Source organism: Epargyreus clarus, unplaced genomic scaffold, assembly GCF_041222505.1.
Source record: "Epargyreus clarus isolate Ecla_fem2 unplaced genomic scaffold, WU_Ecla_fem_2.2 ptg000026l, whole genome shotgun sequence".
NCBI classification, from domain to species: domain Eukaryota; kingdom Metazoa; phylum Arthropoda; class Insecta; order Lepidoptera; family Hesperiidae; genus Epargyreus; species Epargyreus clarus.
Window position 1 is genome coordinate 6,105,892 of NW_027332233.1, and position 27,968 is coordinate 6,133,859.

At 33.9% G+C, this 27,968-nt stretch overlaps 2 protein-coding genes and 1 long non-coding RNA gene across 5 annotated transcripts in view; 1 reads left to right on the forward strand and 2 right to left on the reverse strand.

The window, feature by feature from the left end:
• LOC140753335 (uncharacterized) overlaps positions 1-27,968 on the reverse strand; it is a 71,997-nt gene that overhangs the window by 6,644 nt on the left and 37,385 nt on the right. The window lies entirely within an intron of this gene.
• Positions 1,419-27,914, reverse strand: LOC140753412 (uncharacterized). 3 transcript variants are annotated; one of them, XM_073087987.1, is made up of 5 exons: positions 20,232-20,503; positions 20,033-20,111; positions 19,402-19,431; positions 17,786-17,968; positions 1,419-1,921 (listed from the first exon to the last, which is right to left on the reverse strand). In XM_073087987.1, exons 1-5 carry the CDS (start codon positions 20,240-20,242, stop codon positions 1,529-1,531), a joined length of 696 nt encoding a protein of 231 aa, XP_072944088.1. In that variant the 5' UTR covers positions 20,243-20,503; the 3' UTR covers positions 1,419-1,528. The 3 variants fall into 3 exon arrangements, with proteins under 3 accessions (XP_072944088.1, XP_072944087.1, XP_072944089.1); XM_073087986.1 differs by lacking the exons at positions 19,402-19,431; positions 20,232-20,503 and adding an exon at positions 27,828-27,914; XM_073087988.1 differs by lacking the exon at positions 19,402-19,431 and having other exon boundaries at positions 20,232-20,499.
• Positions 3,131-4,289, forward strand: LOC140753460 (uncharacterized). The gene is made up of 2 exons (XR_012103571.1): positions 3,131-3,342; positions 3,609-4,289. It is a non-coding gene; the product is annotated as an uncharacterized LOC140753460 (long non-coding RNA).

Consider the following 27,968-nt stretch of genomic DNA (forward strand, 5'->3'; position numbering starts at 1 on the left):
AGTTCAAGATGTCATTAATAATGTTATTAGAAGCAAGTGTTCAAGTTGTTATGTTTTTTAATGATCCTGCGCCCGTAGCTGATAATCAATCTGCCGAATTTCTGAAAATTTCTGATTTAAGACGCATCAAAATTTTTATAGGAAAATTGTTTTTTTTTTATTTATTAATAATGGCCGCTAGTTATAGTCATTTGGAGATGGTTTTTTTTTATTTGGTGTTTTATGATCTTTCCCCACTTGGACAATATATTTGTTATTTAGAAATCAGTCTCTTTAATATTTTATTTTATTTCTTTTTGTTAAAATTACCCAAATTTTGCCTATGAAAAATCGTAATTTGTCAATTTCTAGCATGTGTAAATTGTGAAGAGGCGATCTTTGGTAATTGGATAGATTATTAATAAACAGGTGCAAACTGGTTTTTTGTAAACATTGGCAACATCAGGCTACGTGTACAATTTTTGTTCAAATTGCCCAAATACCAACCATTATCTTACTTAACCCATCTTCTGGCTCTAGTTGTTAAGCCCACACAATCCTTCATCGTAGTATAGGACAATAATCGTACAATGAATTTATACACAAAAAAATTCGTAGGCTAAAAGGACACCAAGCTCAAAAATACGTCAAAAAACATATAAACACGATACACTTTATGAGAAACATATTTTCAGCGCAAAGTAACAACAGAACTCCCACTCCGCTCTGTAATTAGTGAATTCCGACAACCACACGCCGTCCGCGTGGGATGCTGCGATAGCTCTTAAATTATGAGCAGAACAATAGAAATACTGTCGGTAAAGAAAACTTGCGAGTAAGTGCGAAGTCTTGTATTTATTTTACTCTTCTTAGTACTGTAATGTAGTAATTCGAAATGGAGTAGAATTCAAATCGGAAAAAAGCGATCAGCCGTTAATATTTGCCAATACCACTGAACCATGAACGTTTTCGTGTATTTAACATCACAATATATCCATCTTCGTGGACTCCATTGTAATTGTTCTTCCATAAAAATATTCTTCTTTTTCAGTATTTAAACATTTGTAGGTACTATTCAAAAACATTACTTATTACGAGTTAACTACTCTGCGGTAAATGTTACGTGTTGGTCATATCAATAGGAAAACATCTTTGATAGTAAGTCAGTTGTAAGTTGTCGCTCATAGTTGTTTGTAATCAACCCTAAATAGGGTGGTAAATCTTCTTAAGGTCGAGCAATTTGAATTGCTGAAGACGCTTTGTGTAAATTCCTATATTTACCCCTCTTTTTAGGCCAAAACACCGCAGTGTTCTATACTGTCGTTATAAACTAAAAATAGAAATGAAGCTGCCACTTTACCAAGAAAGTATTTTTTTATAATTAATTCTTAACAATTAATCTTGAAATAAATTTATATGTTGATTTGAAAAGAAACGTGTCGCTATACAAAGTGTTTTTATTATTAGGATAAAATAAATAAGATAAAATATATTATGCCTTTTATACACGGGTGACTAGATACGACACATTTCGTTAGGTTGTTTCGTGTCAAGCGATCGAATACGACCTCTTAAATACATTATGCCGCCGTCTCACAAATCTCCGTTTAAATTTTCGCCGCGTCGGGAACCCTTTGAACTTATCATTGTTTGTTATGTTCTCTACTATATGTGACCATTTTTGATCTAAGTCTTCAGGTAGTTTGTCGTTGATTAATATTATTGGTTTGATAAATACGACGGGCTTCTGTTCTGTTCCTTTGGCCGATGTGGAAATCCCTGGCCATTCGTTGTGTGTTGAACCTTCAGGCGAATTGACCTTCGAACTCTCTTTGCTTGATATAACTGATATTTCAATGTTTTTGTTAGACAGTTCTGAAGTACGGCCTTCGTTCTCGGCGACGTCAGCGGCTGCATTCAATGCCGCTTCCGCGTCCATCATCTGAAATGAGAAAACGATATCATACATACATCTGTTTTTTCAATAAAAATATTAGGGTACATCTTATATATGAAATTCTCGTGTCACAATGTTAATTAAAGTACTCCGCCGAAACGGCTTTACCGATTTTCACCATATTTTATATGCATATTCAGTATGTCTGAGAATCGGCTACTATCTATTTTTCATACCCCTAAGTGATAAGGGTTGTTCACCCTTAACATTTTTTTTTATATGGCAACACAACTTTTGCCGGGTCAGCTAGTATTTTTATACAACGTTAAATACAAGCATCAGTTTTTTTAGATTTAAAAGAGAGATTGTTCTGTCACACGAAGCGGTCTTATTTGTCATAAATATCAATGTGTTTAAGTTGCAATAATCACTAAAAAGCTAGGTTGAAGTGACTTCTTTGCTACACCAAGTTTAAAAGTACACTTGATTTTATACCTAAAAAGTTTTACATTTACAAATTAATATACACGTCATAAACATCTATTGTTTTGAATAAAAAATACATCTGCGCTTTACTTTGTAATATTTAACGTTATTTCTAGAACAAAACATAACTACCTGGTCAGTCTGAAATTACTACTCTTTAACGATTATTGCGGAATAAATACTGGAGAACAGACAGCAATAAAGTCGAAACGCAAATAGATGTATATAAGGTGTTTCCACATTTGAAACCACAAAAGCATCGTTAAACTGTGCGAAACAAATCGAATTATAGACGGCTATTAGGCCCGTGAACAATCAAAAGGTATCTTTGAACATCGGACTTTCAAATACTCGATTTACCTTGTTAATACTCCCACTAGTACACCATTTACCTCGTTCTACTACTTAACTTTAAGGTCGGTTAGATGTAGAATTTGCAAGTACTAAATGATCGTAACAGAGCAAAACAAATCAGCCTCTTAACGGTTGTTAGCGCCTATGAAATATCAAAATTTATATAGCGTGTTATATTAATAATCCCATATAAGTATTTGTTGTCGGTTTATCGTGAATGCTATGGCGACTCTCATAGATAACATAACATAGATAACACAAATACCACAGGTATACCCAGATGCCGCATCAGAAATTTAAATTAATCGCTTAAATGACTGCCTAGCCAGAGATTTAAGTAAATTAAATATGGTCATTGCTCACTTGAGTCAACCGATGTTCACCATTTAATTAAAGTTACATACATTTAATATAACCCTTTACACCCGAGATGATATGAGCGTGAGTTTCACTTTAAAAAAAATCCCACGTGATAGCTTCTTATTTTTCGAAACGCAACCGATGCCGATCGATCGTGAGGAGAGTATCGCACGTGCTACCGGCTAAGTGAGCGGGGTGCAGGCGGTCAGTTGTGCTAGGGACTCGTCCAAAGATGGCAGATTTTTTCGACCCGCGCACTGTCACAGGTATATAATTATTTTTGGTATTAAATGTTTAGTATCTATTATTAATTATAGCTAATTTGAAAGCTAAAAGAACACTAAATACGTGGAATTTAGTAGTTTATTCGATTAACTTGCAATTTAGATACAATTAGGTTGCAAATTTCAACTGTTACGATCGTGTGCCTACGGTTGTTGGTGCAGAATAACGTTTGATGAAAATGCTTTTATTGCTATTACCAGTTATGTGTAAGTTTCGTCAATATCAATTTTGTTTGTTTCAATTTTAGGGGTACATTTAAATGACGATCAGATTTTGCCAGTGCGGGGTGAGGAGAAATGTATCGGACATTGAAGATCTTCATGAAAGTGAAGAGCTTCAACCAAATAGATTAGAAGAGTTTCAATTTGAAGAATTGTGCCCAGAAACAGATCCAGAAGCACATGCAGACCCTCAAATAGAAACTGACCTAGAATTGGATCTGGAACTCGAGCCTGAACCTGAACCATCTACTTTAAAATCATCCCTAGAAATTTCTCGCCGCCGAGCATCTTCACGTCCAACACATCGAAAAATAGCTTGGAAAAGAATACGTTTTCTGTCTTGAAAAGGTCTACACATCCCTACCAACATCTCCAGTAAAGTTTCCAAAGAAATATTTTTCTTAATATTTTAATTATGAGGCTCTTGATATGTAACCAGATGCACAAATTTATATTATCTAAGAAGAACCGGTCGAAAACTTAATTTAATTGCAATAGATATGGCTAAAGTTTTCTCCATCTGCATTATCATTGGATGTATTCCCTAGCCAAGAATACCTACGCCTTGGAGACCTGGATTTAAGACGGAGGCAATAACGGAAGAAAGAAGAATGTTGATTTTCATAGAATTACGTAGTTTAGGTTTCATTGCCAAGACAGATTTTTTATAAAGACTAATGAAAATAAAGACAGTGATGTTAAATATCTCCAAATTGTTTTAATTTTCAAATATTTTTTGATAAAAAACTATTTTTTTTTGCAATTTTCACGATCGTGAGTGTGACAGTTCCCACCGGAGACTCACGATCGTGCGGGTCGATTTCTGGATTATGTATAAACTCTGGATTTTTTTTCGTATTTTTTGTGAATCCCTTAACCTATATAAAAAGCCGTAATAAACGTTTTGAATCGGAAATTGCGAAAAAAAATCTTCGGGTGTAAAGGGATAATACCACGTCAGACTCTACCATTTAAAAGCGGCAATTTATCTACATCAGATAACACCTAAATCACAAACCGTATTTAATCAATATCCGAGAACAAACAGGCATTAAAGTCGAATTAAACAAATATAAAGCATAAGGTGGATTTCCACATACAACCACAAAATCATCGTAAAACAGTGAACAAAAATTCAAACTATTGACGGCTATTAACGGACGTGAACCACAATAAGATATCTTTAAACCTCCGGCGCTAAAATACAATGTATTAACCCTTAGATTAGATTTTACTACCCTAGCAGATTGCATCGATGCATGACGTTATGGCAACTTGCTGCGATCAGCCGCGGTATTTTAAATGCTTATCTTACTGACTGCATCGCGTTTTTCGTTTTTCGCGTTTCCTTTCGTTTTTTGCGTTTGGCGCTAAAACGTGGTCGGGGTGTAGCGTTTCATCATTGCATCTAGCTTTCGTAAAGCTTCTAAATCGATTGATAACGCGAAACGTAATATGTCTGGCTGGAAGCCTTAAACTTTTTATGGTTTGAGTAACAATTAAAGAGATTTAATGTTAACAATTGAAAATGAAAATTTAAGAGTATGGTCGAATTTCGACCACTGGACGGACTGGTCGATAAAAATAGGACCTATTAAAATATGTTGTAGGTAGGTAAAGCAATCAATTACTTTTTTGTTTTAAACTGTATTTTTACATTGGAGTTAGGTTTTTCTGACTTGGTTCATAAATTGTAAAAATACACATTTAAATCAAGATTTAATCGTAAAATGTCGAGTCTGTTTCAAGAATACAGATAATAAAGCTTCTGATAAAATTATCTAATTCCTTATTAAGCCGTAATAAATGCTTAATATCTGACGCTCTTTCTAGTTTTGGTGAACATACCGCGAAAATAGGTGACTTTAACATCTAGTGTATCTTTTTTTTCTATAAAAACCGATTTATTGAAAGTATAATGCCAATAAATTACCAAGTTATATTCTTATCAATAGAAAGCCCCTGAATACATCATTACAGTAGAGACATTTAATATGTTTTTCAAATAACTCAATAACAAGTTGTTATCGTCTTTCCGATTATTTCTCGAAGAGTAAACAAGAATTCGAGAGTCAAATAAATAAATGTGAATGCCTTATTACTGCTACTTATTTTGCTATGAATAGGTATATGAAAATAAGGAAAGATCCGCCATGTAAATAAATGCTTATGTAGGTAAAACAACCTATAAAACACAGTATGAAAATATCTTAAATAGGATCTTGGTTCGAATTATTTTTCTTTGTAACGTAAATATATTGGTTTTATAAAACCAAATAACGTAAAATAAAACGTAATAACGTTTTAACAGTTTAAAGGTGTAACACTCACGGAGTAAAAGAATTAATACATTTGCTTGCAAAATTGAAAGATACCGTAGTTTCCAATATAATATACTAGTAGTACTACAAATGAGCCAAACACACACATGGGATGTATGAAAAATTGTTAAATTATCTATGCGATATTGGTACTACAGCTTTTAAGAAGCGACTCACATACTCGTAAAAGCTGGAAGACTTTTGCGAAATCGTCAAAATAAAATTCTTACAGAACGTGGGAAATTGCCATGTAGCAATTAAAATTAAAGTGTGAAAAGTGATGCAACATTCTGACTTTTCAGTTAATGACCGCAATGAGTATTAAAGTAACAGTAATAACTTCTTAGTTATCATATCTTTATGAACAGGCTTTACACGCAAACACATATTTACTCGCGTAGCTTAGCTTCGTACTCGTAGCTTTCGATCTCTCAAACTGCTAAGCTACTTCCCACATCTCGTCAAAGTCACCCAATATGTTTCGCTGGAAAACCACAATCCTAAGTCATGCTGATAAAATTTTGAAGTTTTAACGAAATACAAAATAGAAAGGGTCAGAACTAGATGCCAAATTCAAATATCAACCCACTAACGTATTAACTTGCTTCCCTAAAATAGATTCAAACCAAGATATTAATCAAGCTTGAAATGCTAAATGGTGTGCATGGACTAACTGTAAAATAGAATTGAATCTCAAGTTAAATTTAGAATATTATATTTGAATTTCAAGTTAACATTGAAAACCGAATTGGACTTTTCTCTTAATTAGACTTCTTCAGCTATACTCTAAACATCCTACTCAAATGCAGAATTCTAGATATTATCTTAAGTACGAAACAGGACATTACGCCATCTTCTTCCGTGTTCTGTAAAAAGGGGCCTTTAAATGGTGCTATGCTTTCATTATATGACAGTTGCTGAAATTCATAGCGGACATCCTCACAATAAAAAATGAAATGCAAAGACCCGACTAAATGACCCGACGGTTTACCTCTATCATGTAATACACATACAAACATCAGTTCATATTTTTTATTTAATGTTATGTACTGTCGACTGAGCAAATCTAACTTGTAGAAAACGTAAGAGGTCTTACCAAAAAGGGTCGCTCATGCATAGTCTCTTACGACAAACTTCAAAAATCTCATACATATACATCAAAAATCTCGTACGTAAATCCCAATATAATCGAATAAAACACCCTTGAAAATGTATCGTTGCTATAAGAAAGAAATAGGTGTTGCTTTGGTGTCGCCATATGCTTGAATTGGGAAAGAATTGAAATCAGAAAAAATATAAAATACATCAACCGTTAATATTTGCCAACACCACTCACCCATAAAATTCTTCGTATATTTAACATCACAATTTATCCATTGTGGCCTCCATTGTAATCGTTCTTCCATAAAAAATCTCCTTTTCCAGTACAAACATTTGTAGGTACTATCCAAAAACATTCCTTATTATGAATTGATATGCAAAGGGGGAAGGCAGGCGTAAAATTTAATTTTTGTGCTCAAACATCTGTAATGTTAATCATTGAGGAAAATATTCGAAATTGCAATTCACCGTATGTAACAGTAACATTTTTGTTTATTTTTTTAGGGAATTCGTCTGATGTATACTTCTTTGCGTTTTACCAAGCATTATTTACCTACTTACGAGTCATTAATTCATAAAAAAATATAGGTAATCATAATATTTGATTCTGCAAAATAATTAACTAGAGAATAACAAAGACCCGACCGCTTAAAATCTTATATATAAAATTCTCGTGTCACAATGTTAGTTACCGTACTCCTCTGAAACGGCTTTACTGATTTTCACCAAATTTTATATGGATATTCAGTAGGTTTGAGAATCGCTACTATCTATTTTTCATACCCCTAAGTGATAAGGGTTGTTCACCGTTAATATTTTTTTATTTATATGGCAACACAACATTTGCTGGGTCAGCTAGTATAGGCTAAAATCGTCAGAATTGTAGGCACTCCTACAAGTCTGAAGCCTTCCGAATGAATCCTATGACATCCCATGTGTTAAACTACGTCAAATTGTTCGGGCTGCAGTGCGTGCCGAACGTGAAAACCATTGTAAATAGTTACTTAGAAAGTTTAGAATCATTGTACTAACTGTCAACCAACTAACAACGGACCAATAGGGAATATGCACATTTTTATTTTATTATTTTAAACCATTTATTACATCGTTTTAACATAGTAAAAAACATAAACAATTTTATTAGTGTTTGAAATATTTTTTTAAAAATTATTTAAAGTATCAATAAAATTTGACACATTTGAACGCCGCCATTTTACGCGCTCTTTGAATGACGTCACGTAGCGTGATTTGTATTGATATTGATGATAATTGTATGCACATAAAGGTATTATTAAACGTTTTCAGGTTTCATCGCTATTTACATCATGGGAAAGACTAAATAACCACTTTATAAATATTTCCTAGAGTTATTGTGCAAAACCACTACTATAAATACATTATATTGTGTTTTTTTCTTTTGCAAAAGATGCGAAAATACGAAAAATGTGGTGCAAGATTATAGGAAACAGATAAAGTATCTCCAAAATCGCATTAACATTTGCATTTACTGTAACAAACAATAATTTTAGGTGAATAATTTTAAAATATTGCATTGATCATCTACTTCGTTAGGTACTTATCGACTTCTACATCAAAGACTATCATTCGAAACACACAAAATGCATTATAATCTATTATAATTTATAATATTATAAAGATAGGTGAAGATAGGTGATAGGCAGTAGCCACTTACCATCAGGTGGACTATATGCTCGTCTGCTACTCCTATATTACAAAAAAAGAGAATATTAACAAAATAAGTTATGATCAGTTAAATATTTCTGAATTGACCTATGCATAAAACCAGTTTATACATTTTGCATATTTTAGGTAAATAGTCCGATTGTGCTTTAACAAAACTACTTTCAATCATTGTTCTTGATTATTCCTAATAATATTATGTAGAAAAATCGCACTAGGTAATAAATAACACTGTAGGAATATAGAAAAAAACAATTTTTCTCTCAAACAGTTTGAATATCGACGCCGATAAACATCGTAACACGCTATGTGACGTCATTTTTCGATTCGACCAATGGCAATGCGTTTTGCAAATTTGAATTTCGCGCGCATAATTTACGATTTTTGATTAAAGTTTTAAACAATTTAATGCGAAATAAATAAAAAATAATGGTTTAGATGTAATTTCAGGACCGTAATGTACCGAGGAATAAAATAACAAGCAAATCGAAATCACATGCATATTCCCTATTTGGCTGTTTAGAATCATTCTACTATCTGTCAGTGAACCATCGACTAACCGTATTGATTTCATTTCAATTATCTTTGGAAACACTTTAAAACTTTAAATTCATTTGTAACTGAAATAATGTTTCAGTCAGCAAATTAAAATTATGGAGTACGTAAGTCGTAGACATCGATTATATTTATTATATTGGTACAATTATATTCCTATTCCCATTATCTAAATAAGTTCCATCTTGTTTTGTGTACAAAGCAGATAATGTATGATAATAGAGATCTGTTACGTAAACAAGTTCAAAAGAAAAGTTTATTTGAGTAAGCAGTACCTTATTGCTTATGAAATTTTAAGTCAGATGTTTCACAAGGTTACAACAACAATTTCAAGTGAGGTATTTCTTTTGATGTTTCAATGAGAATAAGCGTGAAAATTGAAAACGTGGCGTAGCGATCACCATACCGATGTGGCTGAGAGTACCGGGTTCGATCCACAAAGAAACAAACAAACAAACAAACGCTTTCTACACTCACAGCCCCACACTAGGATTCCCTGTATCGTAGGTGCCATGGACACACACAGAGACAAATACACAAACACCTAGTACCCAGAAACAGAAATCTAAATTCATCATTTAAATTTATCACGGGCAATCATTGATGAATTATGAATTTAATTATAACTCTGGGTAAATTTACATTTGCTTTTGTCTGTGTTTATGGTACGACTACCTACCACACTAGTAAGTTTCTTATGAATGGGGGACATTTAGTATTATTATGACTATTGTCGTCGATCCGACATTGACACAGACAAAGGAAACATCTAGATAATTTCAGTAATTTGTTTTAATTTGAGAATTTGTTCTCTTGTCTTAATTTATTTCTAAAAAGACCAAATCGGCTATCGAAGTCACTTAAACAAAAGACTCAGACACGCGGTTAAGCAACACTTGACAATAACAATGCGTTAAAACTCTTTCCCATCTCCCCAGAGTACTATAAACTTCTTTGTAAAATCACACTGCTTTACATTCAAGTGCGGTATGAAAGTTGCGGCGTGAACATTAAGAACAATTGAACAACAAAGTTTCCCGCGAATACATTTACGTTTACGAGTCACGTCTGCGACACATGTAACACTTTGCAAGAATACCTACTTGCCACCTTGTTTTCACACGCGAATATTTGATGCTAAGCCATAAACACCTAACTTGGCTTAAAGGTGCTTCAGATGGATAAAATTTACGTTAAATTGTAAATAAATGTAAAAGTCCTCAAGAACAATGCATCTGTGGTCGACCTCAGGTAAGAATCTAATTTTATCCAGGGTTGATAACAGATGTTCATGGACAGCAGTGGCCGCTTACCATCAGGTGGCCCGCATGGTCATTTGTTACTGTTGAATTATAAAAAGCATATCTTTTATATGTAATTTTTAAAAAAGAAAGAAATTTGAACAGTCTTTCATTCATAAAACGTTGAGAGACAGATTAAAAAATCTTTTTAGTGCTTGGCCTTTGCCTTCATATTAAATTACAATTCAAATCATTCAATGTTTTCTCTGTTCGTGAATAATAATATAATTCATTCAGACAGACGTGATTTCCAACAACTTATGATTTTTCGTCGCTCAAGCTTCGTTAACTATTTTAATTTGAAAGTAAAATAAGGTCTCCACTCAGAAATATTAAAATATCTTAGGGAGCATTTACCTCTTTAAGCCCATATACTAACGAAATCTACAAACGCTTTCTATCCACATAATTGTGTTTGTGCGTTCGCCACACATAAATAAATACATAAATTTACAATTACACAGTCTTTTAATGTCCCCTCCTAAGTATAGGCCTCTTCTCGAACCTAGAAGACACTTAAAGAGGAACACCCCTTTCTGTTTAGTAGTCAGGGGTAGCAAAGTAACTGTTGCCGACCTTGGTAGGGCTATAATCTTCTCTGGGGTGAATTAAAATGACCATGAGCGGCTAGAATAATTTACCATCAGGTGGATCGTCGTGGACTACATGCTCTACATCATAAAATATATTCCACTACGCTGCTCCAATGTGGAATAGTAGTGATATGCATTGCAATGTACATTATTCAAATAAACTAGTAGAATGACTCAAGGCGCCAAAATAAAATACACGCCTACTCATTAGGCAAAAGTGAGTTTAAAATAAACCTATTTTATTTATTTGCCATGCCAGTAAAAATCAAATGGTTGAAGTAAAAAACGAACTTACTGACGGCGCGTAATGGTTTTTCTCCACGTGAGTTGCATTTGGATGCTCGTCATCAGACTAAATTGAGTGATGACCAGATTAGTCATTCGGTTTGTCGGTAACGAATTGGTGGTATTTAATATCGTAGTTAAGTTTACAGATGGTTTTAAAATTATGAATACTCATGTCAAAAGACTATGTGTGTGTATTTGTTGTGGAGGTATTACACAGATACACAGTTATTATTGCCTTACAACACATATAGGTTAGCGCTGCTGTATTCTGGCTTAAAAGGTGTAGTGACAAACACATGAGGCATTCCAACTTAGGGTTGGATTTAACCATCACGATAGCGACATGCTCCTTTGTAACTTCGAATTCATATTTTGTTAAAAAAAATAAACATGAACTATAGAATAACGAGAAAATAAGTAGAAATAATTTATTATTTATTTGGACTAATATCCTAACCCACGACTCAAGCGAATGTTTTTAACACGTCAAAACTGAATCCGTTGATAAAAAAATATGCCAAACCTAACAAACTATAACTATAAAATAAAGAGTAAACTTGAAATAATTTCACTTCAAATTCATTCATTAGTAAGATGGAACGGAACCTATAAAATAGAAGATGCTATTACAAAAACAGACCACTACTTTTGGAGTGAATTAATTTTATTAGCTCTACAATAGTACTTCGAACAAATATTTGAAAAGCACTAATAGTTGTTCAACTTATTCTAATTGTATTCGCACAAATCAGATGGTAATTTATAGATACTATCCTCTATTTTTCCACCCATACAGGTAAAGATAAAGCAGTCATAATGATTATTTACATTACAGCATGCTCTTGACTTTGGCATCCCACATTTTAATCCACCGCTTCTGTAAACAGTAGAGCCGTGAAGGTAACGAGAAATCGGGTACTCGTATTTATTCGCTATAAGATTTGACATTCGTTATTCGTTATTTTGATACGAGTAGTTGAGAGTATCATATCGAGTCGAACATGTAGGGCTGATGGATGAACGGCTTTGGTAGTATTCATTCATTTAGCTTTCTTTATCTACGATATTTTTTTTATTTATGAAATAAATCATAATCAGTACGTACGAGTAAAAAATGCGTGAGTAAAATTTCGTTACTTGAAAATATACTAGGTACCTACCCGTTACTCCGTACCCGTTATAACGTTTATATAATGAGTCAAACAAAAGAGTAAATGTCGTCATATTATGACAGATGTGATAAAAAGAATTCGTGTGTAAAATTTCTTTACTTTAAACCAGTTACTCGATAACGAATAACGTTCTACAGCTCTAGTAAACAGCCGCCGAAACGTCAATCGGTCCAGTCGAACGTTCACGCGAGTGTTTACGTTCGGGCGAGCAGACGGCCATGAATCATCCTGTGTTTACAGAAGAACGTCCCTAACCGCCCTACTTTGATGTCGATTCCCGCTTAATTAACTGTCTGAAGCAGGGTTTCTGGGCACAGTCAACATAACTACTTTTATCCATATCACTTTGATATTCAATAAAGCTCTTTCGTTTTAATTTATTTCTGTCGGAAGTTTTAAGTTATCTATATTATTATGTTTATATTGAGGTTTTTAATTTATGTCTATTATTCGTGATTGGTTTTGGTTTTCAGACATAGTGTTTTATTTACTTTTTAATAATATTGACGTAGCACACGAATTTGCAGTCCATCTGATGGTAAGTATTTATTGCCGCTCATATGTACATGAGTAGTAGTTATAAACGTCACTTTTTTATAATATAAGAGTAGCAGACGAGCATGCAGTCCACCTGATGGTAAGTGGCTACTGCCGCCCATGGACATCTGTAATCAACCAGATAGGATTAGATATTTCTACCTGAGGTCGGCCACAGATGCGCGGCTACCCCTGAAGACTAAGCTGGAACGCCTCGGAAAACTATGTCTCCCTTACCACACCCTTCAAAACGGAACACAGCGCCTAACACTGCTGTTATTAGGCAACGGTGTTAATAGGTGTAACGGAGGTGCCGCACCACAACCACAAACGGTTCTACCACCTTCAGATAAGATAAAAGTTCTATCTGAGGTCAGTCTCAGAAGCGTTGCTACACCTGGGGGCTAAGTTGGAACGCTTCTGATAAGTAGGTATGTGTCTCTTTCCTCACCAAAGATTTATGAAGTGCGGTTTTTTGGGTCTTGATAGCGAATGATTAGGGTCCCAACTCTGACATATAAGGGTAGACCTTATAGGGTACAGTCGTAAATTTATTATTAACTTCGGCTGTTTGAGGAAGCTTGGTACACAGCATTGATAACAGAGATATAGTAGTTTTTAGATTACCAATATGTTAGGCTCAGAACTCTTCTCATAGTAATAGGCATTTAGGCCATGGTCCAGTGCTGAGCAAGTGCGAATTGGTAGACGATTGGTAGACGACACACCTTTGACAACCTTTTTTTAAAGTCTCAGGTCTGCACAGTTATAGCCTTTAATAATTATTTTCCAATACGCACATAATTTTGAAAAATCAGAGGGGCCTGCCATGGACTTGAACCTCGGACCCCCGAATGAGAGGTTAAGTTTCAAAGCTAGAACTGCAGCAAATTATTGAACTCTATTGAAATATTATAGCGAAGTTTTCTAGTTTTCATGTAGTAAAATGCCATGTACCACATCGATAATCTCTATAAAAAGAATATGTAAAATTGCGTCCTAAAATACACTTTAATTTTAAAAATGACAATCTACCAAAATTATAGAGTCCATTTTATTAAATATGCAGCAAAATATTTTTAAAAACTGCTGTTAGAAAATGAAACTAATTTAAATAAGCATTTAGTCAGCAGTTTCGTTAAGTTCTGGGGTGTCGTAAATTACATTTCGCTCTGTTGATTTGACGCTGTAATAGGAAAACTGAATTTAAAGTGGCGATGCCGCGACTCGATAAATTGAATTTTAGTCTATCATTTTAATTTACTTTATGAACTTAAAGTAGGCATAATAAAATAATTCAAAGTAAATATGAGTAATATATTTAGTCCACGTGTATATGACTATAAAAAAATTAAATGCATAGATGACGCAGTGATAGCCTAGTGGTTAAAACTCAGCCTCTCGAACGAGAGGTCCAAAGTTCTATCCCTGGCACGCAGCTCTGATTTTTCAACATTTTTCAACTTCTTTGAGAATTACAAAAATTATACATATTCGTTAGTATAATTAGTTTTATAAACCTTTACATAACGCTTTCATTATTACAGGATTTAATTACTAAACTTTATATTGCCTATTTAAATATTTCATTTCTTCTATTTTACTTTCATAGCATTTGGATGGTTAAATTACCTAAAACCCTGTACGTATTCAGAATACCCTTTGCTCTGATTTGCGAGTTAATTAATTATGCGCATAATGAGATCACAGTCAAAGCTATCTTTAAGTGCCCATTCACACGTACCATACCGGGGTACTTTATTAATAATCAATGTCTAGTATGAAATATCAAATGTCATCTTTACTACGCAAAACGATGGATGGATTATTTATGAATAACGGACGCAACAACAAATCAACAGTATGGACGCTACAGATCAACGCAACCACAACTTGGTATCGACCATGTATAAAAGACCACATGTAACGTTAAAACTTGCTTACCTTTTGTCACGACGTAGTAGTTTTGTGGTACATGTGAATAGACATAACAACACGTTATGGCGAAAATTTAATGCTCTAATAAATGCTTTAGAAACGGAAACTGCGTTGTTTTAATCAACCGGAAATTGATTCAAATAACGCTTTGTAGGCATACATGTAATTATCAATTCAAAGTAACCCATTTGTATCTGAAATCGACTTTTATGAATCAAACGTGAACTCTAATAGCAATGACGAGGGAATATGGTTGGTTGTACAGAATATTTAAGCAAATTTGCAAATATTTATTAACCCGCTGCAGAGGGTAAAGTTTTTCAGTAATGCTTTTGTATGTATGTATCATTCTTTGGCATGACTTACAGTGCACGGATTGACATATTTTAAAAAATGAGATGTCGCTGAATTCGTGTAAACTATGGAGTGACAAAGGCTACATTACTACCCTTTTCTGTTAATATTTTTAAGCAGTCGGGTACTTTGTTTTTGTCATAATTACCATTCATGGGCCTCTCCTTTTAATGGGCCGCCTAAAAAATTACCATCAAAAATCGCTGTTTTCAAATTAAATTAACAACTTCAACCCATTATTGTCCCACTGCTGGGCACGGGTCTCCTCTCAGAATGAGAAGGATCAAGCCATAGTCCACCGCGCTGGCCAAGTGCGTATTGGTAGACTTCACATACCTTTGAGAACTTTTTTTACAATTCTCTCAAGTATGCAGGTTTCCTCACGATGTTTTCCTTCGCCGTTTATGCAAGTGATAATTAATTTCTAATACGCAAATTAACTTACGAATAAATAAAACCTAATTTCATAAGCATACATCCATACAGTCAAGGATATAAAGCACATATTAAACAATTGAATGATCCGATGCGCTGCATCAAAGCATTCATATAGTGGGTAAACTATATCTAAATTTATTAGTTTACCATGTGCCTTCATATCTCTCGCATGTATATGGAATTATTCGGAAATATTAATTCTCCCACACTTTGATCCACAGTGATTTGGACCAGTAAATTTGAAGCTCAATTGTAAACCAACTAAATGTAAGTGGTTTAGAAAACGATGGCTGCATCATATCACGTGTCACTCAATTGCAACTGTAAAATTAACTAAATTCAATATTATATCGCTTATTATTGTAAGAGTAGATCCTCATTACATATAATGAGGAACTACTCTAATCTATCACGCATACGTGATATACAGAAATTAACTATATTTTGAGGTAACGGGGAAAGAAAATTTCATAAGAAAATATACTGAGCAACTTAGCGAACTGTGATCAACATCTTTTACATTCTGAGAAAAGACCTTAGCTCAGCAGTGGGACAGTGATCCTATTAGTACAATAAGTGGTATGTGAAAGTGAAGAAGTGTGAATGATTCGAATGTACATTGCTAAGTTGTAGTGCTATACTTCAGTAAAACATGTAGCGAAGGCAATAGTCGTCAAACCTCAAAAAATACTCTATCTCTATACAAAAAATCTACTTTGTGTTAAACCATATTATTATTTTCTCTCCCCTCCTATTTATGCGTTGGCAGAAACAGCTTTTCAAAACGAAAATATTCAAAACATCATATCCGAAATATGAACAAAAATTTCCGATGACATTTGAATTTGGTTTCACAAAATCTAGTTTTCTTCGCCGCGTAGTGGCTTACAAACATATATCACCGTAGCACATATTACCTCAGCATCTCGTAGCATATTGAGAACCCTTGATATTATTTCACGCTTCGTGTGGCAGAAAAGGACATCAAAGACTAAAATAGACTAATATCAAATGACACGCTGTCTAGTGCTAATTATGTCCACTTACACGATTGGCCTTAACGTTACTGAAGGGTGTCGAATTGAACCTTTAACTATCAGGCTCTCGTTCAAGTACGTTATTACACAATTTAGGAATGTTAAAGGTAAAAGTAAAAATAAAATATAAGGTTTTTTAATAGATATTATGTTACATGATGTAATTCTAATATACTCGGCTAATAAATTATTCCAATGTACCAGATTTTGTTAGTATCGTTTATAATTAAGTAAACTTCCATACATCTTCCATTAAATCTAAAGCTTTTGTCACATGTGATAAAAAATTGCTTTAAAACCTTTTAAAATTAATTGTTTTGAAGTTCGCCAAATCAAATTTATTCCGCTGTCATGAAATACGAATTTAAAAGGTCACACTACCGATCTAATTTTTCCCAACGCCCCGAAAAGAATACTTAAGGGCTCGGAAATAAAAGGATCAAGAGACTGACAAGATTTAAGCTAATTAGGAGTTCGGGGTACATTAGGGGTTGAGGGGTATGTCTGTCGAAATAAATTTAAAAGTATTTGAATGTGAAACCACAACCACAAAGGTTCGAAATAGGTCTGGCGGCACCACCGCCACACCTATTTCTATGTTATCATAATAGCAATATTAAGCGCTGCTGTGTTCTGGTTTGAAGGGTGTGGTAAGGGAGACATACTTTTTCGAAGCATTCCAGCTTAGTCCTTAGGGAAAGCGGTGCTTCTGTTGCCGACCTCATGTAGGATTCTTATCCCATCTGTGGTTGATTACAGATGTCAATGGGCGGCAGTATCAACATATCATCAAGTGGACTGCAAGCTCGTACTCCTGTATATAAAAACTTACTCTTATATTATAGAAAAGCAATGATGAGGACTTACCTTAAGTTTATCTCTGGAGGCAGTGTAGAGCACCCAGCCCACGTACACAAACATTATGAGGGCGGGCACGACCAGGCTCGCGACAACTGGAATCCGGCGCACCCACGCATGGTATACGGCGAGCAGGAGCAAAGAAATACCAACTAATATTGCAATATAACGTCCGGTCCGTCGGCGTTCTTCCTAGAAAAATGAACTTTCATTACTCTTTTATTAAGCTTTCCCTCTACAAGGAAAATATAATAGAGCGCTGTTTTGAGTAAGTAAGCGCTCAAGACGAAGCATCTTGAGTTAAAACATTTAAATTGAAATTAGCATTATTTATATTTTTTAGAAAGATTGTAATTAAGTTAATATTTGTGTTTAAAGGTTAGTTAACTCTTAGTTATATTTTCATTGGAAATATTAAGTAAACTCAATTCGTTGCGTTTTAACAAATAAAGAGAGAGAAAAAGTAACGTACTGTTTATGACGTGATTTGATGATGACATTTTAGAAACAAAATTATTTCCTACTGGTTTTAGGAATATTTTCCTGGCTTGATGAATGAACGTATGGTAAGGGAAACGTTTACGCGAAACGTTTCAACTAAGTCTTCATGGGAGGCAATGCATCTGTGAGTGACCTCAGTTAGGATATTAATCCTATCTGTGGTTATTTATAAAGGCCTTTGACATATTTGTTTAATATTTTTGTAATATTTCAAAATGTTTATTACATAAGGAAAGGGTACATTTTTATGTGATAGAAATATAAAAACGCCAGCAAATTAAAATAATTACAGCGGACTAAGCTGGAACACTTCATGAAAGTAAATAAACCACATCCTTCAAACCAGAAAACGGGAACATTGTCCTACTTAAAAGGTATAAATAGAAATATATAGTTTCTACATTTCTAACAGTATCACGGTACTAATTAGACAAACTGAGAATTTACAAGCTCGTTCGGAGAATAGTTGTTAAGCTTTACGGGAAATAATTTAACATGCAGGGTTAATGATTTCGTAGTAACGCAATGTGTGTTAATTAAACTATAAATGAATGAATATTTGGGTATTTTAGGTTTACAAATTTCCCTGGGCACCTGTCGAGATTTCTCTGACATTTATTCCATTAAAGAAATTAAACTATAACATAAAAATGAACAGTAATTACACTGAAAAATATTTTTATACTGTCGAAATTTACAGGACAATCTATAATCATTAGGTAAATATTTACGACTGCCAAATTTTCGGTATGGAAATACAAATTCTCTAGATTCTACACAAAAGAAATCTGAAGAGTGATTTATGAAAACGTGAGTTGTTTGATAAAATTTGATATCGCGGGGACATTATTTGATGAGATTCGGAGAAATCCTAGTAATTTTCCTTTCCTCTTTTCCGTATGAGATATTTTCGTTTTTGCGAAACGGCAAAAAAACTGTAATGGAATGTAAAATTGTTATTTTATTAGTTATTAAGGAAGCTTACGATATTTATGTTGAAAGTATTAAAAAACTTAGAAAAAAGAAGAAGAGTACCTAAATCTATATACACTTTTCTTTTATTAAATTGTTAGTGTATTTTGTATTAAATGTATTATAGAAAATACCTTTAACTTAATACCTACTTCGCTTTGTGTGTGTGAGGAGTGCTGAAACTAATGAATTATCATATAAAATAATTAATAAAAATTATGCAGAATAATAATAATTTTATATAATTATAATTAGGTGCTGTAATAGTGTAAAATAAAAGCAATATTTTGACAGCAGTAAAATGATATTCTCTTTTCATATTAAATGCATTGAAACTAAAATAAATCATTAAAAAAATAAAAAATGCACGAGCAACACTTTTTAAATAATATGTATTGTGCAAAGTATTGTGATATGACGTATAGGTAGGTAGTTATTATTATATTTGCAACTAACAGCCAACAGTTTGGGCCTTAATTTAGGAGATTTCTTAAAACGTAGTAAACTCATTTATTTAAGAATTTGAACTCTCGACACGTGGCCCAGGTGTATAATATTTTTGACACTAAATTACTTGTTGAAATAATACAATTCCTGAGAGCTTCATGCTCTGAATAGTAGAATCGTCTTTATATAAATTCTCTTGTGGATAACACTCACAAATTCTTCTTAGCCGCAGACTAAACAACATTCAGAAGTTATTAAAAGAACGTTTAACGTTTAAGTTTAATATCGTTTTTATTATGTTAATATTACTACGAAAATATAATTCCTTGGATTTACCTTAATGGACGAGACTGGAACTTTATGAAGCAAGTTGACTGAGCTTCTTACCTCGTTGTTCAATTTCAAATTCATTGTGCTGCCGAAATTAAATTATAATTAATAAAAACCTTCAAACGGGGTAACTTGAATTAATTAATTTTAATTTGCAAAGAACTTCACATTTCACTTTAAAACGGTCACATTAATCTTTACACACCTGTCACTCATAAACAAAACGATCGTAAAAGATATAGAAATAAATGATAGTAATAGATTTAAAAGATAGATAACGACACGTTTGATACGGTGCCGTGTTGGACAAAAGTGCGTGCGCGCTCCCGGCGCCGAGAACACTGCAAGCAGAATTAACTAATGCATAATTATCTTACGCGTTATTTACTCCGACCGTAAAAAACACGTAAACCTGCACCACCCGTGTATTTAAGTACACAGATTTAGTTGATTACGGAGAAAGGAAAGTAATTGTATCATATTGACATGATGTTTGTAGACATATCTTTAATAAATACATAGTTTGCGTGCACAGTAAAGTATCTGCTCGCGGCTGGTATAATTTTACCTTCATTCGTTTTTGTAAATATTTTCTATGTATATAATTTTAGTACCTTTTAGTACACGACAACATAGTTAATCTTTATAATATATGAAGTGGTTATAAATCTTATATCTCAGGTCACTTGTCATCGAGGCTAAGTTATTCTTCATCCCATAAAAGTTGTTCTTGTTGTTTTTGGTACGAGTATATGTCGGTAATGGGAAGACTGAAGGTTGATTTCCATTATGCATTAAAATCAATTAAAAGTGTTTGTCCCTCGTCATCCACAAGTAAAATGTGGATCTATTCAAAACTCAACGTAAAGGTTAAGTGAGCGGTGTATATTAATCGAACGTAAAATAGGTAATCGTTAGTAATATAATTTTGATACGCATTCAACGATGCGTATTATCATTTGTTAATATTAACTTGTTGGAGAGATTTAACGTAACTTAATTTTCATCTAATCTGAATCAGCAAAAAAGTACAACAAAGAACCGGAAGAATATGCCCTGCCGTTTTAAAACAATAAAACGGCAGGGCTCTAGGGCTCTAACATATAGGTTTAAATATAAAATAATGCGGATGTGTCGCCGTAGTTGAAACATAAATGGTTCTACAACTTTTTTATATATAAACGCGGATTTATTCGTAGCTTGTTTGAATGGTTCGCAGCCAAGAAAATAGCGAAATATGAATAAAGAAAGAAAGAACTTAAAAACAAAAGACGTCAGCCAGTACTAACCGGATCATAACGACCCTACCATACGTAATGTATTGTTTACTACGTCTATTAAAAGTTTTAACGGACGCAGTTAAACTTGGATCCCACCAGCATCTAAGGAGTTTAGCAGACAAACTACTTTTAATACCGGCAATAGATGATTTAGCCACGACGACAATTTTGGAACTTAAATTGAGTGATCACACAAAGTTTGAGCGTCATTAAAAGCTAATATTGGACACTGGCAATTAAACGTAAAAACGTAATAATGTATTAATGCAGTCGCAAAAACGCATTTCTGGTAACGCGTCCGAAATAAGCCACTTGTCGAAACGTGATACTGCATAGAAGCAATCGCCAAGATACTAATCGTTGTCAGAAGTAGCTAGTCTGTTAGAGCGGTAGCTCATTATTACCGGATGTAAGTACGTATGATGTTAACACCCACTGGTCACTACAACCCACTGTTTCAGTTGGTATATTTTACGCTAAAAACAGATATGACGATCCTCCGACCAGTGGCATTAAATGTTAAAATGGTAGAAGTCTTTTAAAGTTAACTGTAAAAGAAGTATCGTTTTATTTAATCATCTACTTAAAGCAGGTATATTTTCGTAGCTGCGCTAATTCGAAGTCTGTTTTAAGGAATATGCAAATAAAACATACTTGGAGAGGCAGATCAAGTCAGATCGGAGCTAGATAACATTGTACTGTTAATCTTTAGTCAAAGCTAAAGGTGGTAGAACGGGTATGGTTCGGCGGTGGAGATATCACCGCCACCCCTATTTATAGCGTAAATCATTTCAAGAATTTCTGTGAAAGGACATGGATGACGGCTGACATGCATATGACGCCATTTCAGTCATCAGTAACCGTAATGCATCAGCAATCAGCCTCATGTAGCCTTTTTCAGACCCGTATGTGGTTTTTATTCGGGTCTCGACATGACATGTATGCCTTTCGCACGCTAATCTCAAAATATATCCTCAAATTGGGAACGTTACCTTGTCTCTAAACATCTGTCTGTAACCCAATTGTATTCAAAAGGTTATATTTAGTATTATTACTAATGTAGAAAGCAGTTACTTTTGTAAATTGCTCGTTAATGACGGCGTATCCTCACATAACCCAGTCGATAACCGAGCGGCCCCGAAACAATGCTGCATTAATCATTTGGCGCGTAAATATCGACACCTGAGACTTACCAGATCACATTTTTAACGGTTCGACGTTGTTAACCGACTTCTGAGTAATTATACAGTTTAGAGCGAGCTTCCTCCGGTACGAACACTAGACACAAATGGGAACACCTTTTTGAAAGTGTGAACAGTCAACTGTATTATTATTCGACTCCGGAGGCACTGCAACCACCCCAATTTCTACCTAAAATAGCAGTTTTAAGTGTACGGTGTTATGGTTTGAAGAATTTGACAAGGAAGACGTTTTTTTTCCGTGATATTCCAATTTAATCCATAGCTAGAGTTACGACGCATCTGTGACCGATTTCAAGTAGGACTCTATCAGAATCTTATTTGAACATGATTTTCAAATGTCCATGGGCGGTAATAGCCAACTACGACCTGATCTGCATGTTCTTTTACTCTTTATTAGATGTAAAAAAATCACTAAGCAATATATATGAAGAAACAATCATAATTGAAGCTCACGTAGAGTGACCTTATTTCGGTATTTTAATAGTAAATATTATACTCCACTAAGATATGCTGGGAAAATTAGTATTAAATAATATTTTAGTAGTGAACAATGTTTTACATTTCCACATTAAAGCTAGATAACAACAAAATTACACCTGCCTACGACTCGCACCAAAGTGTTTGCGACATGGGCACTCTATACTAATCATCACTCCGAGTAGCCGACGTACAGTCTATAAACAATTTTTGCTAATGGCTGGAATTTACGACATTGAGAACCACAATTGAAAATCGCGAACATATCCGCCAGTGGCGATCGTTGAGTGATGCTTAGCGGTTCCCACTTTGAAGATAGATTTTATTTTGGTGCGGATTTTATTTTACGAGCTTCCGTCGACAGGTCTGCACGTGTTTTCAAGAGCAGGGTTTTTTGGATTTTTGCGCGAAATCCCTAAATATTTTCATGTACCTACCTACAATATAATGGTCTATATCTCCTTTTTAAAATTTGATATATTTGCGACAAATAATAAAAAAAATCATAATCATTTATTTCAGACAATATAAACAAAGATACAAAAGTATAATTGAATACAGAGGTCCATATCATATTACCTTTAAAAATCGTATCACACTTAATTTACTTACTTTTAAGTTAGGAAGCTATAAGATAAGCTACATTACCAAAAAAAACATCCATATAAACAATCAATTTCACATGTTCTCTTCAGGCAAAAAATCAAATTAATTCTAAATCGTAAACAAACCATTCTACTTTGCATTAATTTTATTAATTACAAGCGACGTTTACTAGTCAAACTTATTGAAAAGAAACCTAAGCTTTTAAAAATAATTTATGAAAGAAAATGATGTCACTGAATTAAGTTAATCATAAAACGACAGCTGTTGGACATTAAAGATAAAAAGTTGGAACAATGGCCATTATTAAATTAATACATTCCTCAAATTATAATTAGCAAAACTTTATTGACTTATATTATTTTAATGTAGCTTTGTTCGAGGAAAATTAAGAATTAGAAGATTTTAGGTCAGATTATTATATCAGGTAAAACATAGCCAACTAATTAGCATCTGTTAATGAGCCGACCAACTATAGTTGTTTTTTTTTGTATTAACTTTATCCCTACAATACACTTTTATCTAATAAAAGAGTGATCACCCGCTTTCACGGTAAAAAAAAATCCGTGAAGAACACAACACGCCTATGATTTTTTTATAATTCTTAAACGTGCGCAACGTCCACCAATCCGCAATTGACCAATGTGATAAACTGTGGCTTATATCCTTTTCATTCCAAAAGGAGAAGTGTGCCCAGCAGTGAGCCAATAACGTCCACCCGAAGTCTGAGCTTTTTAAAGTTATTTACAGCTTTAATAACCATTATACAGTACACAGAATGTACACAAACTTTTAGTTGCTCTCATCCCACGAAAATCATCGAAGATAGATAGGATGTATATAACTGACTACACTAATAAACATCTTTATGAAAAAAATAAATATTTAAATGTCGAAAGTGTGATAAGCGATAAAGTACAGAAGCTACACGAAAATAAAGTACTTACATAAACAAAATGTACGCTATATGGGACTACATGTAGGTATATATTGCATAAATATTATGCTTACTCGTGTATGGAATTTTTGGTGTGGTAGGGGGGACATACTTATCCGTGGTATTTCAACTTAGTCCTCATTAAGATGAAGTTACCGTTTCAAGATTAGTTACTTGATATTTAAGATAGAAGCGTGTGAGACAAGAATCTTTGATGTCTAGACAAGTCAATTTAAAATATGGTAATAGAGCTGGAAATCTAGACTAATTTTGATTAAACTGTCAGATCCACGTAAAATATTATTTCGTTATCAAACTTTAGTTATCACATTAGAAACGAGAGAGCATTCAAAACTTTTTCGTGGTCTGAATTTTGATTTTGAGTAATAAAACACTTCATTAGCTTATATGTGCGTCATGTATGATGCATATTAATTCTACAAGCGAAATCCTGAATAAATTGGTTTAACGTGGACGATTAACTTTGAAGTGGAATTTAATTTTTGTTTCATGCAAATGCTCGGAGATAAAACTATTCGTTTTACGTTGATACGACGACACTCAAACATGCTTTATCTATGTTTCATACACTCATTTTTACTTTTGTAAAACTGTTTTTTTGTTGCTTAACTTTTCGCTTTTTATCAAAAGCTAAACAAGTATTCATTTAACGAATATATTTTAATGAGAGCCAGATATACTTAAAATATGCTTTTGTTGTAATTTTGTAGTAAAAGAAGGGTCAGTTTTAAGTGGTATGTAGCTGTAGGTACATGGCGTCACAACATTAATATGAAGAAGTAAACACATGTACATTGATATAACTGATAACAAAACAGTATTATTTACATACAGAACACGAGCTAGACTACAAAGGAAAAGTTTTTTTATGACGATAATATCAAAAGTTGACCACCACATAGTTAAGTCCGGTAACTGTTAAATGGCAGGGCAGACTAAAATGGGACGTAAAGTTTGTTTCATATACACAAGGCAATTAATCCGCGCATCGGCATTAGCATTTCGCCCTATCCAGTAATGAAATTCTCCAGCCATCATTCAAGTCAATGACTTGAGAGCGAAACGCGCAGTTAACCAGAGAAGGTCTCTGAAAACTTTTCCATTAATCTCCTATTGTCTTTTATTATGTACCGACTAGCTAAGCTCGCGGCTTAATTATCTTGCGAACTTTTAAGTGCTATAAATCAAACTTAAGTGCTTATAAGTTCTTTTTCTGATTCGAGAAACATTTGGCATTGCTCGAATCCCTCTCGGGCGATTAAAGTTATTAGGTATGCCGTAGAAGCGACTAAACTTATTCTAAACATCTAGAAAATCTTGAATTTCCTCGAAACTAGCTCAACGGGAGTAATTCTTTCTGATTATTTAAATTATTATTAGAGTAACTTTTAATAGATACATTTTTTTACTTTAAATAGGTAACTGTGTAGTTCTAAGATGTCTGTAATTGACCGAATTCTAAGTTGTCATTTTAGACCATGGTTACAGGTAACCAACATAAAACGCTTCTCGTACTAATATTTTAGCTTTACATGTGGCCGGAAAGAATATAACTGTTTTTCACTGACTTTAATAATATCTACCTTATATTTTAAGATAATGTTAGAAACGGTGATACCTTCGTAGTAAGATACATACAATGTCTCAGGCTTACATAGCCAGCAACTACATCATACGACAAAAATAACCAATCTTAACCAAGACTCTAGACTATTTAGATCAGTGCGTAGATGCATACCTTGATCACAATATGGACTATTAATAAATTTATTTGCATTAGATACTAAATCTCCGGAGAAGTAGGCTAGGACACGCACAATGTATGCCATTGAACTGTGGCATCATGCCCGAGTACCGGTGCCAAAATCGTGACACAATAACTTTAGTATACTCTTTGCCAACTAACTTCTAGACGACAGGAAGTCTTTATACATATCTACAAAGGATATCCCTTATAATGCGAAGAGGATATTGTGTGATGTCGCGGTTTACGATCCCGTGATAGAAGGACTTCAAAAGTCGAAGAAGCGCTAGTGAAAAATAAATTCAACAGCCTAGCCGATAAGGCATGAAGGCAAGCAGAGCAGAGGCTAGCACCCTCAGGACTTCTTTTTACGAATGTCAAATTTATATTTTCATCTAAATTTTATTGTGGTCATTTTTGTGATAAATTTTCCGAACGCCTGATGGTGACAAAAATCATCTTTAATATCTGAACGAAACCGTGTAACCAACACAAGTATAAAACACACTATACACGACTTAATTTTCACCTATGATATTGATTTATGTTATTTTCACAAGAAATACTTTGAAGTACCTCTTAGTAATAATTAAGTTTTGTTAAACATCAACTTGAACCTCTCCAATTCACATTACTCTCTTGACTCACATTTAGGACTGTCTTAGGTAACTTTCCACTTTTCGTAACATCAAATTACCGTCTGTACTTTGATACAGTGGTTTTATGCGTGTTCAAATTTTAATACCCGCAGAGTTTTCAGTAGAGTAATAGAAAAAGCAAACATGGCAAAAACTATATTTCATATCAGTTTCATTTCATTTCGACTACGACTCATATTCTTTTGAAACGCGATTCCAGTTAATGAATGATATGCACATGATCAATCATGATGAAGAAAAGTACTTAATTACTTCCAACTTTCAAAGAAACTTGTGAGCGCATAAAAAAAATGTTCTTTTTTTCATAGTTATCAAATCTTTTTATCGCGATAAACATACGTGAAGATGTCAGTTGTCGTGTCGGTCACAATTTCTCAAAGTAGTTTTTACGTGATACGCGTACAAAGGGAAGTATTCACCTTACACCTTCTTTAATTGATTGAACTATGATCGAAATTCACGTCTGACCAAATTATGTTGACAAAACAAATCAAATGACGGAACTAGTGACAACTTGTGTATTTTAACTGTCTGTAATTGGCTGAAAGTCTACGTGACTTATGCTCGGTTCCGCGACTTGCGACTTGAATGTCAGCATTACAAATCAGCATCTTTTGTTGCGGATGCGGATGCTGATATTAAAAAATAAGCTGATAATCAGCTGATGCTGATGCTGATGCTGATATTCTCAACAACCCTAGTCTAAACCCCCTTTTTGAGAGTAGACCCGTGCCCAAGAGTGGGTCAGTAATGGGTTGATAATAAATTATACACTGTATGAATTCATAAATGAATAAGTACATATCTAAGTCCTGTTTGCATTACATTGCATATGTTGTCGTAGCTTAATTGTAGAAGCGAGCGGGTTGTCGGCTTACCATCGAAGTCTTGGTACAATCGGCTTAAATATCCTGTTGCTTGATTTTCTCTCGGAAATAATTGTTATTCGGCATAGCATGATATTACAAATACACATAGTACACGGTTTCGGACACCCATTTATCAGTTAGGAGGTCACT

Coding starts and splice junctions, on each gene's coding strand:
- LOC140753412 (XM_073087986.1), bottom strand. CDS start 27,907: ATGCTATGCCGAATAACAATTATTTCCGAGAGAAAATCAAGCAACAGG. Junction 17,969..20,032: donor TTCCAGTCTCGTCCATTAAG/GTAAATCCAAGG, acceptor TCATTTTTCTAG/GAAGAACGCCGACGGACCGG. Junction 1,922..17,785: donor CCTCCAGAGATAAACTTAAG/GTAAGTCCTCAT, acceptor TTCTCATTTCAG/ATGATGGACGCGGAAGCGGC.